This window comes from Rhinopithecus roxellana, chromosome 9 (genome assembly GCF_007565055.1).
Source record: "Rhinopithecus roxellana isolate Shanxi Qingling chromosome 9, ASM756505v1, whole genome shotgun sequence".
Lineage (NCBI taxonomy): Eukaryota > Metazoa > Chordata > Mammalia > Primates > Cercopithecidae > Rhinopithecus > Rhinopithecus roxellana.
Window position 1 is genome coordinate 63694613 of NC_044557.1, and position 12805 is coordinate 63707417.

The window sequence follows — 12805 nt, forward strand, 5'->3', positions numbered from 1 at the left end:
GATGGTACCTTGTCTTGCCAACAAGAAAAAGAAGAATGGATTTTTTTTCATCATTTTTTTTAATCGAATGGTAGACATCATGCTAAGTAGTTTATATGCAGTAACTCATGTAATATTTGAAAAAGGTAGGTCTAATTTCTGTCCTCATTTTATAAATGAAAAATACTGAGATTTAGCCAAGTGAAATAACTTGCCTAATACTACAATATAAATTATAGCAGTGTATACATTTCATTCTGGGTTCTCCTACCTTGGTCATTCTCTGCTTAATCTCACAATCATGGTGGGAAGCAAGGAGGAGCAAGTCATGTCTTAATCTCTATGCTATATTATACTACATTATAAAATCTTTATTACCATAAAGGGATCCTTACAGAAGTGACATTCAGGGCTGGATCTTTAGGGATTGTGCCTGGGTCCCCACAGTGCCATTAAAATAGGATCAGTCTACATCTAGATGTACTGGACACTCCTTGTTTAAATAATTGATCCCCTCTATAGGTCACTCAGGACAGTTGGTAAGTAATTCTTTGGCTAAAATGAAGGTATAAATAAAACACCTGCCATCCTTCTCACTGTCTAGAATGCTTCCACTGTTCTAAAATAACACTTAAATAACCCTCTGAATAAATTACTGAATCATGAATTGTGTTTATTACTATTTGAGAGGTCTTGCTTCCAGGAGCTATTTTCCAGCATGTTAAAAGTGAAGAGCACCAGATAATTCTGTGAACACTGCCATTGGCCATGAATTTGACCTGTTTTGAAAGTCTTTTGGGAAAAGTGGAAGTATTGAAATACAAATACTATAAGTTGTGAGATTTTTTTACTTTTCTTTTTCTGCTTATTATACATCTGATGTTTGACCTTTTGAGATCTGAATCAGATTAAAGTCCACTGTTGTACCTAATTAGGGAAATTATACAAATGTGGCTACTGCAAGTCTCTAGCAGAGTCATCACTCATATTTATGACTATTTAGTCATATTATACTTAGATCATTTTAATCCTTAGGTAAAAGATAAACACATACATGCTACTTTTATAGTATATAATGGTGATTTAAGAATATCAAAAACTATAAATGTGCTAATGTAAAATAGAGTTAAAGTATATTCAAATTACATTTACCACATTATGTGTTTAAGAAGTGTGTGATTTTGTTGACTCCAGTTTTTAAGTAAAAGTTTTGATTTTTGCATACAGATTAACCTAGTAACCATTTTAGTGAGGATTTCAAGATTGAAGGAGTATTGCTGACTAGAGTAGTGGTACTAGCACTAATGCTTACTGGAGTATGATTTTATGATTCAGGAGCTACTGTATATACCTAAAAATATGTCTTACCATTGCTTTGTGCATTTAATTTAGGAAAAGTGAAGAATCAACCAATTTGTTACAAGTAAAGATTGTATTAGATACTCATGATGTTTTAGCAAACTTTTGCAGTATATTATAATTTTTGCCACTCTCAGGAGATAGAAAAATAAACCTTGGAAAATATCAGAGTGTCAAAAACTGTAATTGGCCAGAAAAATGCTTCAGATAAACCCCTCAGACTGTGTACCCATTTTTAAAAACTGGTCCCATAGAACTCTTGCCTGGATTTTTAGTAATATTTTGACTAACATTGTGCCCTATTTCTAAAAACTTACATGAGTAGTATAAGGGAAAGAGTTCAAATGCATAAAATACATGTACAACTAATATATCTTCCTCTTTCTGAATAAATACAAGTTTTAATTTTATCTTGCCAATGAAATCTTTTGTTAACTCTACAAATTCCTAGAAAGTTACTTGGATTACTGTGCCCATTATAGATGTTTTAAGAATATACTTAGCTGCGTTTTTGTGCATAGTCAATAACCTAGTGCTCCAAAGTCTGTTTTCTTTGTCTGCAATGGAGATTTACTAGCATTGCAGTAAATGCTTACCCCACATAACTAAACTCTTTGAGGTTAAACAACTCAGTAAACATGTTGGAATGCTCCTAGCTTTCATTTTCACCAGCCTGTTTCACAACCTCTTTCAAAACCCAATGGAAGATTCACACCTCTGAAAATCCCACATGATTCACCCATGCCATTAAGTTCCTCTTGTGTTTCCACTCTGGCAGCACTTCCCGCTTGCCTATTCCTGGGGGTTGGTTCTGTTTGGTAATTTTTGTAAATGTCTACGTACTGAGTATCACCAGTTAGACTGTGAGTTCTTTGAAAATCAAGGATTTCTTTCTTTAGTGTTTCCCGTCACAGTTCTTCCTAGGACACTGTAAATCACATTGCTTGTCCTTAGGCTCCTCATGGATTTGGGAGCCAGGCTGTGATAGCTACAGAGCATATTTCAGCATGAAAAGAAGGGAGTGAAAGACAGTGAGTAGTGGGGAAAGGGCAACATCTATTCAGTGATCTACAGTTAACAGGACAACATCAATTCGGTGATCCACAATTAACAGGATTGTTGTTCTCCTCCAACAATCCCAAATTCCCAGGTTTTGTGCTCCTGTTAGTATTAATGCAATCTAGGCAGCATGCTTCCTGTGCACAGCAGCAGCCACCATGTGCAGACATCTTCCCTTCTATGGATACCTTCACTATTCATTTTAATCAGATTTAACTCGTTTTAATCAGATTTAACTCATATAAGCTGGGAGTTGTGGCTCACGCCTGTAGCCCCAGCACTTTGGGAGGCCAAGGTGGGTGGATCACTTGGGGTCAGGAGTTCGAGACCAGCCTGATCAACATGGTGAAACCCCATCTCTACTAAAAATACAAAACTTAGCTGGGCGTGGTAGCAAGCGCCTGCAACCCCAGCTACTCGGGAGGCTGAGGCAGGAGAATCACTTGAACCTGGGAAGCAGAGGTTGCAGTGAGTCAAGATTGTGCCACTGCACTCCAGCCTGGCCTGGACAACAAAATGAGACTCCGTCTCAAAAAAAAAAAATAAAGATTTAACTTGTATAAAATAGTGTTAAGAGGATGGGCAAGAGAGGACCCATGCATTGTAATTGTCCATGGGACCCTAATTCTTCTGGACAAGGTCATAACTTTTATGGCATCCATTACAGTAGGGAGTGAGTGCTTAATGAAGAATATTGATTGATCCCTATGGGAATATGGGTATGGACAATCTGGAGAAGTAAAACAAAAGTGAAATATTTGGCCAGGCACGGTGGCTCACGCCTGTAATCCCAGCACTTTGGGAGGCCGAGGCGGGCGGATCACGAGGTCAGGAGACCGAGACCATCCTGACTAATACCGTGAAACCCCATCTCTACTAAAAATACAAAAAATTAGCTGGGAGTGGTGGCGGGTGCCTTTAGTCCCAGCTACTCGGGATGCTAAGGCAGGAGAATGCTGTGAATCCAGAAGGCAGAGCTTGCAGTGAGCCTAGATCGCGCCACTACACTCCAGCCTGGGCGACAAAGTGAGATTCCGTCTTAAAAAAAAAAAAGAAAAAAAAAGTGAAATATTTATGGTGACACTGAAGCATTGTGTTTTTGAGTGGCAGAGTCACAATCTGAACTGCATTGATCTTAATAACAGAACGAATGGCCCATAAGTTTTGTGAGATGTGGATGGAAGCAAATTGATTTGGAGATAGATCAGCATGAGTTGGCATTTGAGGAATGCTTTGAAAGTTTTCTGTGAAGAATTCATAGAGAATAATCAACGTGATTCCAGGCTAGAATGTAGTGCATGACAGCCTTGACCTGCTATGCTTAAGCAATTCTCCCACCTCAACCACTGAGTAGCTGGGACTGCAGGTGCATACCACCACATCCAGCTAATTTTCTGTAGAGATGAGGTCTCACTGTGTTACCCAGGCTGGTCTCGAACTCCTGAGCTGAAGTGATCCTGCTACCTCGGCCTCCCAAAGTACAAGGATAACAAGCATGAGCCACTGCACCCAGCCAAAAACGAACTTAGTTTTTAAAAAAAACTAATTTACTTGAGAAAATACAGAAGATTTGATAAAATATTGACTATAGAATTTTCAGTATTAGTTTTAGAAATCCTTATAAAAAGACATTTCACTCATGTAATATTGGGCAATTTTGGTTATTGAACTTCTTTTATCACTTCTTTCCCATAGCTCTACAAGTGAGTCTGGTTCTCAAAGCACTTGTGATCCACTTGTGACTCCAACAGCCTTGGCTGCCTGTACCAGAGTTGACTCCTGCTTTACCCCATGGTTTGTCCCATCCCTTTGCGTTTCCTTCCAGTTTGCTCACCTGGAATTTCATCTTTGTCATCACCTTGACCAACTAGGCACAGGTACTCTTTTCTTTAGCATCAAAATAACATCCATTTAATACTTACCATTTTCTCTTGAGTGTTTTCAGAACAGAAGTCATCAGTCTTAGATAACGTATCTTCAGGAAGTATAAAGCGAGCAGTGGCAAAGTTATCCTGGGGTTGACTTGGCAACACAGGCATAACCTTTACTTCTGAACCAGCTTATGAACCTATTATATAAATTATCAATGGTATTGAGCTGACATGTTTTGAATGCTACCTAATGAGAATTTTTCAAGGAAGTTAGTTTTACTGTAATTCCAATTATGATCTTGTATTAGTTCATTTTTCACGCTGCTGATAAAGACATACATGAGATTTGGAAGAAAAAGAGATTTAATGGATTTACAGTTCCACATGGCTGAGGAGACCTCACAATCAGGGTGGAAGGCAAGGAGGAGCAGGTCACGTCTTACATGGATGGCAGCAGGCAAAGAGAGCTTATGCAGGGAAACTCCAGTTTTTATATAACCATCAGATCTCGTGAGACTTATTCACTATCAGGAGAACAGTGCAGGAAAGACCTGCCCCACTGATTCAATTGTCTCCCACCGGGTCCTTCTCACAACATGTGGGAATTCAAGATGAGATTTGTGTGGGGACACAACAAAACCATATCAGATCTCTTTGAAAGAAATATGTCTGTTCTTGTTCAGCATCCTGAGTCATTACATTAGTAGCAAATAGATTCCAAAAATACTTGGTATTGCCTGATTTCAAAAGCATCAGCACCTTCCACAAAAGACAGGCACAGTCTCAAATTAATTTAAAGGGGTACCATTTTTACAAGTTTAGAAGGAAGTTTAAATTTTCCCCCACACCAAAAGTGGCCTTTTATAAGTTTACTATTGTTATTTGAACAATTATTTCTCAATCTTTATGTTCTGTACCAAACCTTTTCTAGGTGATACATTTTGATTCATGTATTAGGTTTTTAACCTACATGTAATGAAGGGAGGAGGAGAAAATCAGATTAAAACCAAACATAGCTGGCCGAGCATGGTGACTCACGCCTGTAATCCCAACACTTTGGGAGGCCGAGGCGGGTGGATCACGATGTCAGGAGATCGAGACCTTGTCTCTACTAAAAATACAAAAAAATGAGCCAGGCATGGTGGCACGTGCCTGTAATCTCAGCTACTAGGGAGGCTGAAGCAGGAGAATCACTTGAACCCGGGAGGCAGAGGTTGCAATGAGCCAAGATCACACCACTGCACTCCAACCTGGGCGACAGAGCAAGACTCCATCTCAAAAAAAAAAAAAAAAAAAAAAAAAAAACAGCTGCTGTTAAGCATCTTGCCTTTTCAGCAAAAATGGAGTTTAACCTGCTTTCTCTAACTCTCTTTGAGTCATATGTTTGTTTTGGTTTTTGAGATTCAATTGGTAGATACAGAGCAGTTCTATAAAATTCTCTTTAGATGGATACCTGCTTTTCAGTTAATTTATTTGCTTCTGTGATCAATTTTTTGTGAAAGTAACTTTTGGACGATATATATTTAAGAGGCCTAATTGAACAAAACAGTTTTGTTTTCAGATATCAAATGGGAATCCAAAGATTATAATATCTTCAAGAAATAATTTGAGTTTATTAAACACCTAAAACTAATTTCAATAATCAAAAAGTGAATAGTTTGAATGTCATTTCACCCATTATTTTCACAAAGTATTGGCTCATCTTAATTGCTGTCTTTCTTGTTTGTTTTCTCAACAGCTGCACCACAGTACCTACAGCCATTTGTTTCTGATAGAAATATGCCATCTGAACTAGAATACATGATTGTTTCCTTCAGAGAACCACACATATATCTTCGACAGTGGAATAATGGTTGTGTCTGTCAGGAGATCCAGTTCTCAGCTCAAGCAGACTGTAAACTTCTAGAGTGCAGAAATGTCACTATGCAAAGTGTGGTGAAACCGTTCAGCATCTTCGGGCAGATGGCAGTTTCCAGCGATGTAGTAGAAAAGCTGCTTGACTGCACCGTGATAGTTGATTCTGTATTTGTAAACGTTGGACAGCATGTAGTCCATTCTCTAAACACTGCAATACAAGCTTGGCAACAGGTATGCACATTCCATAACAGTTTACAATTTAGTCACATATGATCTTTTATTAGGTTCTGTATGCTATCACTTCTGATAATAAGTTAAACACAAACAAAAATGTGAGAGAATGAAGAATTTGATGGGCACCATTATACTTGAGGCCTTCTCTGTTTTGGCAAAGTGATACATGTTATTTTTGAAACACTGGAGAATACGGGTTCTCTACACATGCATTGGAGATCATGCCCACATTTTTGTGACTAATGTACCACATCTGTGTGGAAAGTAACATATTCCCAGAAATTTTTTCCAAGTATTGTGGCTTTAGTTTGCCAAAGCTTCAACTTAGCTATGTATCAAATTGTCTAAGTGACCATTGCAGAAATAAGGAACCTGTGTGACCCTTTCTGATGATAAGTATTCCATCTTTTCAAACCAACAAACAAACAAAAAGCAGTGAAATGAAATATGTGAGTACAATACAGTCTTAGTTTTTTCCTCTACTCTCATTCTGACTTTTTGATTCGCTAAAAAGTACTGGATAATGGATTTTTTGAATCAGTTAGAGAGCCTTGATTATTTTAATAATTGTTTAACTTTTATTTCTTATCAGAGATAAACCAAACCAAAAAAAGGGATGAAGTATAAGTCTGTGATAAGTGGCATATTTAAAATGGGAAACCTGTCCATGTCTGCTAGCACCAAAGTAACTTCACAGAATATTTGGATGATAATAAGTTCAGTGATTTCAGAACAAATCACTTCTGTTTCCCTTACTGATTTTAGTGTTATATTGTATTTCCATCAAGTTTGTGTTGCTATTTAAGCTGAGACTTTTCCCCACATTTTGTATATGTTACACACATTTGTGTGAAGCTGGCTCCCCAAGAGAAACGGTCCTTCATCCCCCACTGACCTCCTTTTGGGATGGAACAGTTAAAGGGAAGAGGAGCTTTTGTTCTTTAACTTAAGAATTTGTATGGGAATAAATGTTTTTCTTTATATGCATGAAGACCTATACAAGACCAAGGAATTAATTACCTAACATGGCACTACAATAGCAAAGGGAAAGAAGATAACACATCTGTTTTATATTTTAAAAATCTTTTTTAAGGGCATTCCATGGTTTTCTTGTTGCAAAGGACATGCGTAAAATAAGAGCTAGTGTGATCTAAATCTTTGCAGCTGGTTCAAATAGCCATGTGAAAAAAACCTCTGTGGATCCAATTTCTGTTTTTTGGTCATATTTTGAACAATGCATTTAATAAAAAACAAACCTAGAAAATATAAAAGAATCATTGATAGAACATTTAAACCCAGGATATTTTTGTCTTGGTATCAGAGCCATTATAAGGGGACTCATGTGTAGCAACTACTGCAAAATGGCCTTCAGAAATACCAGTTTCCTCCCAGGGTAAAAATACTCTCTTAGACACAGCTATACATATAAATAAAATATGGTGCATAAATATTTAAATGTTTTAAACCACATCAGAGTGTGAATGACTGACTGGCTAACATAGTGCCTTGAAGGAATATTCTGAGTTTTTTTTAATGGAATTGTATATTTGATTAAGTAGAGCCATATGTCACGTAGCATATTGCTGACAGGTACATTCTATGAATAGTTGGTTCTGATTTATACAGGGATTTGGCAACGTTAACATGAGCCACAAGAGGATATACTTCTGTAATTGTTGCTGTAATTTTCTTGTTTCCTCTCATGTCAAGGGTACTTGCCACCAAGTTTTAATGTGGTAGGCACCTAACCCCGTGTATTCTAAAGTAAATATGAACGTGCACTGCTTTGAAATTATAGGACATTTGACATTGAAATGGGCTTACAAAGGGTTATTAAGTTCATAGTTTCTAAGATGTTCTGAATGTGGTTTATCCCCTTTTGAAGGGGAAGTTTAGTTTCCCAAACTTGGATTTTATTGTGTGTATACTGCTCACATACAGTATAATTGCTGCCAGTGAAAAATATGAATTTAATAAGCAAGCAAAGTGATTTTAGTTCTCCACATACTTTTTATTGGATTCATATTGGAGACAAGTCATTTTTCCCCAGTGTGGATGGACCAGACAGTTGAAGCATGAAACAATTTGGCCTTCCACCTTTAGGTCATGAGTTCAAGATTAACAGAAGCCTTCATCAGTGTCTGATTTCTCTGGCTATAGATTTTCTTTTCTCTTTTATAAATGATGACTGTTTTGTGAAAACAGATTAAGGATCCAAAATGCCACTTGCAATCTGTTTTATATTTCTATGTCACTTTCCCAGATTTGGACAAAATAGTATTAAAAGGGTTTTTTTCTTAAGGTTACACTTATGTGTCTTCTCTTACACCAAAATGGTATCATTGTTGAATTGCAAATGCTTGTATGACACTCCATGAAACTTAAATGTGGATAAGCCATCTTTTAATTACAATTCCAAGTAAGCATTCTGAGGCTCAACATCTATGATGTGACGTCAAATACATATGAACTTTTTAATATTATAACAGAATTTAAAACATTGCAAGAAATGCTTAAACTTATTACAGTTATAATGAACTCTACAGATGAAGGAGCAGTAGAGAAATAGTTCCCTGAGGACTTTGAATATTCTTTAGAAAAATGTAAACAACCCCCTTGTGTTCTTTAATTTACATTTTTTCCTAAAACCCTCATCATTTATTAAAGGTCAGTTTTTAGAGATGAAGAAAGTAATATGATTTTTTTTCTACTCAAGCCCCATCTGGTAACTTAACCTCTGTGTTACCAGCAGATTGATCCCAATTCATTATGAAAACTGAATTTTAATCTCAGGATATGTAACTAAGTGGGAGATTGGAATCATATTCCTTTCTTCATGTCTGTACTCGCACTGAAAGGAAAGAAAAATGTTTACAAGTAGAGCAGTTCATGTTGATTATATAATGCTCAATGGAAAAATCTCATCAAAACTAATTACATACTATGATTCCAGTTTGATTAAAGGTTTGTAGATAAATATATAAAAAAGGATTGGATAGGACAGACTAGAATAGTAACAGGCAGGACATTCAGAAGGGAAAAATTGCTTGAAGAAAATTCACCAAAATGTTAATAGTAGTTATTGCTGAGTTTAAAATTAAAGATTTTTAAAAATCCATACTTTCTGTATTTCCTAATTTGCCCTCCCCTTATTCTCCCCTCCCCTTCTTCTCCCCTGTATTTTCTAACTTTGTACAGTGAATATATAATTATAATTTTACAAATTACATCTACTAAAGTTTTTGTTTGTTTATTTCCTAAGTATTTATTGGCCAGGCATTATGCTGGATACTGGAGATAAAACTGTAAAGAATACAGACGTGGTTGCTGCCCTTCTGCAGCATAAAGTCTAATTATGGAGACAATATTGAACCCATAATGGTGCAAATTAACAAGTGCTCTGAAGGTGAAATATAGAATCTTATGTAAGCATAAAATAGGAGAACCTAACTTGACCCGGGAGGATCTCAGAAGGCTGCTCTTAAAACCAGCCTTAAGGCCGGGCGCGGTGGCTCAAGCCTTAATCCCAGCACTTTGGGAGGCCGAGACGGGTGGATCACGAGGTCAGGAGATCGAGACCATCCTGGCTAACACGGTGAAACCCCGTCTCTACTAAAAATACAAAAAAAAAAAAAAAAAAAAAAAAAAAAACTAGCCGGGCGAGGTGGCGGGCGCCTGTAGTCCCAGCTACTCCGGAGGCTGAGGCGGGAGAATGGCGTAAACCCGGGAGGCGGAGCTTGCAGTGAGCTGAGATCCGGCCACTGCACTCCAGCCTGGGCGACAGAGTGAAACTCTGTCTCAACAACAACAACAACAACAACAAAAAAAAAAAAACAGCCTTAAAACAGGACTCTGAAAGTTGAATAGAAACAAGTTGGTCAAGCAAGAAATGGAGAAAAAGATGTCCAAGCAGAGGGAGGCTCTGAGGCAGGAAGTAGTTTGATGTGTTGGATGAGTTGGAAGGAGGTCAGCGTAGTGCTGGAGGAGCTGGAAAAGGCTGGTGGAGCTGGAGTGTACTGAACAAATGCCCTCAGCAAATGGAGAGTAGCTCAAGATGCAGTCGGAGGCATGGGCAGGGGCTGGGTAAAACGATTCATCTGAAACTCAACAGCAGGCAAGTTTTGAAATCATTGCTACCAATTAAAAGCCAGAGTAGAGAGTATTATGGTAGATGGCCGATGCTTATTGTTACGAGTACTTTGGTCTCACTTAACTAGAAACTCTTTTGGTGGTTAGTGTGACTGTGAAGCAAAGTTCAGTTCAATGGGAACAGATGGATGATGCGAGAGGGCTTAGAAGTCCTCAAGGGCCTCTGGAAAAATGAGGTATGTCAGGGCCACTTCACCAACTGCAGCATGGAGCCTGCCCACCTACTTCAAGGGCATTCTGGATGACTAGGAGTAGACTCTGTTTCCCAAGATGAGTCTGTATCCTGATGGGTACAAGTCTGGTCATGGCCCAGGCTGGATTCCAGGTACATTCACCTGTAGTCTCCTTGGCCTCATGCCTCCTCTGTACTTGAATCACAATGCTTCTGAGTTGTATCTCTGTTTACTCCCCTACTTCTCAGTAAAGTGGCAAATGATGGGGTGTGGCATTTTGACATTATTTAGATCCATATGGGAAATAGAGGCCAACTGGAGAAACATGTTATCTCCCATTATCTGCAAATGAATTCGCTACTTATGATTTTTTTTCTTATATTCTCAAGTTAATCATTTATTTAGCATTCTTTTAAGTTTACCAAAAGTATGTTTATTGCTTTTAAGCCATAGTCTAACTAGAGTGATAAAAGAGTAAGCACAGAAATACTTTATTACTTTGCCAGTGTTTTAATGTAGCAACAACCAGTAGAGGCACCATTAAATGAGAAAGGAGTTATCAGCACAGGAACGTATTATTAATTTGCTCTGCTTTAGCTGACTAATGAAGGATTTTAGCTGGTTGATGACTATTAGCTGAAACAGATACCGAAAAGTGCTTCAACTCACATCATTTCTCATGAAAACTGCAACTTGGCTTACACTGACTCTGGAGTTGATCTGGTTTTTATGTTCAGCCTCTTAACAATAGAGGGAAAGTTATGGTTTTATTTACATCTCTCCCTGAGCAGATTTACACACACACACATATCCACCCTCCCCCTTAAGGGATCTGGGGATGTTTTACCTAAATGATTCTTACTTTCTGTAGGGTACAAACTGTGGCTTTGGTAATTGGTCTTGATTGTTGAGTTTAGAAGCCGGGAACATGGTAATTCTAGCCTGCAGTACTCTGTTCAAAAATATGCACTACCCAGTACAGCACTCTTTGTAGCATGTTAATTCACTTTAAGAAATGTTAAAAGTTTGAAGGATCTCATTGTTCTTTTACTCTTCAGTGTGTATGATTTGTTTTGAGGGAGTATAAATCAAAACACATTCTTGAAACATTTAAAATCTCTTAAAGGTATTTTGTGTGTGTGTGTGTGTGTGTGTGTGTGTGTGTGTGTGTGTGTGTGTGTGTGCTTATCCTGGCAGTATAGAATACTTTGTATACCAGAGCTAATGACAACAGATCTTTTAGGGTTTCTGTGTTGTAACAGTCGCCACTGGGCAGACAGCTGCCAAACATCTTGCAATTAATCTGATCCATGTTGGCTTTCGTATCCTTTTTCTTTCAGAACAAATGCCCTGAGGTAGAGGAGTTGGTCTTCAGCCATTTTGTGATCTGTAATGACACACAGGAGACACTGCGGTTTGGCCAGGTGGATACTGATGAAAATATTCTGCTGGCGAGTCTCCACAGTCACCAGTACAGCTGGCGCTCTCACAAATCCCCACAGGTATTTGAGAAACACCCTTACAAACAGCCATTGTTAAGGTTGGGGATTCATTTCTTCTGCACTTGTGTGCTTGTCCAGTTATTTTCCTTTTTAAGTCTCCGAAGGAACCACACAGCGTAGCTACATCTGACGGAAACTCAAGAGTGTTTAGAGATGGGAGCACACGCTTCTCTTGGAATGGAGTGTTTTCCTGTTTAGCCAGGGTGCTTGGGGGGCAGCAGGGTGTGGTGATCAAGAGGCTGACTCGAGAGCCAGGTTTGGATCCTAGCTGTGTATAACCTTGCTCTACTTTCTGTTCTTCAGTTTTCTCATATGTATAATGGGGATAAAAGTAGTACCTATTTCAAAGGGTTATAAGGACTAAGTGAATTCATATGTATAAGGCATTAATACGTAAGCATTATGTGTTGGGTATTATTATTCATGTGTTTCTTCAGATTTTTTTGTGTGTGTGTCCTTGGTAGCAGGCACATGCTAGGCACTGGGAATTCAAAAAGAGGTAAGTCACAGGCCTTGCCCTCTGAGGACTGCTCACAATCTGTGATACAATGACAATGAAAAACTATGTCCAAGGCAGCACTGAGAAAAGACACACCAAAGGGTGTCTGTTTTCCAAGTAGTG

At 38.2% G+C, this 12805-nt stretch overlaps 1 protein-coding gene across 8 annotated transcripts in view; it reads left to right on the forward strand.

The window, feature by feature from the left end:
* VPS13B (vacuolar protein sorting 13 homolog B) overlaps positions 1-12805 on the forward strand; it is a 904863-nt gene that overhangs the window by 799393 nt on the left and 92665 nt on the right. For all 8 annotated transcript variants that reach the window (XM_010385612.2, XM_030937293.1, XM_010385613.2 and 5 more), the window contains exons 41-43: positions 4093-4274; positions 6007-6356; positions 12022-12183. In XM_010385612.2, coding sequence (XP_010383914.1) covers positions 4093-4274; positions 6007-6356; positions 12022-12183 — 694 coding nt within the window. The remainder of the gene's footprint in view (positions 1-4092; positions 4275-6006; positions 6357-12021; positions 12184-12805) is intronic.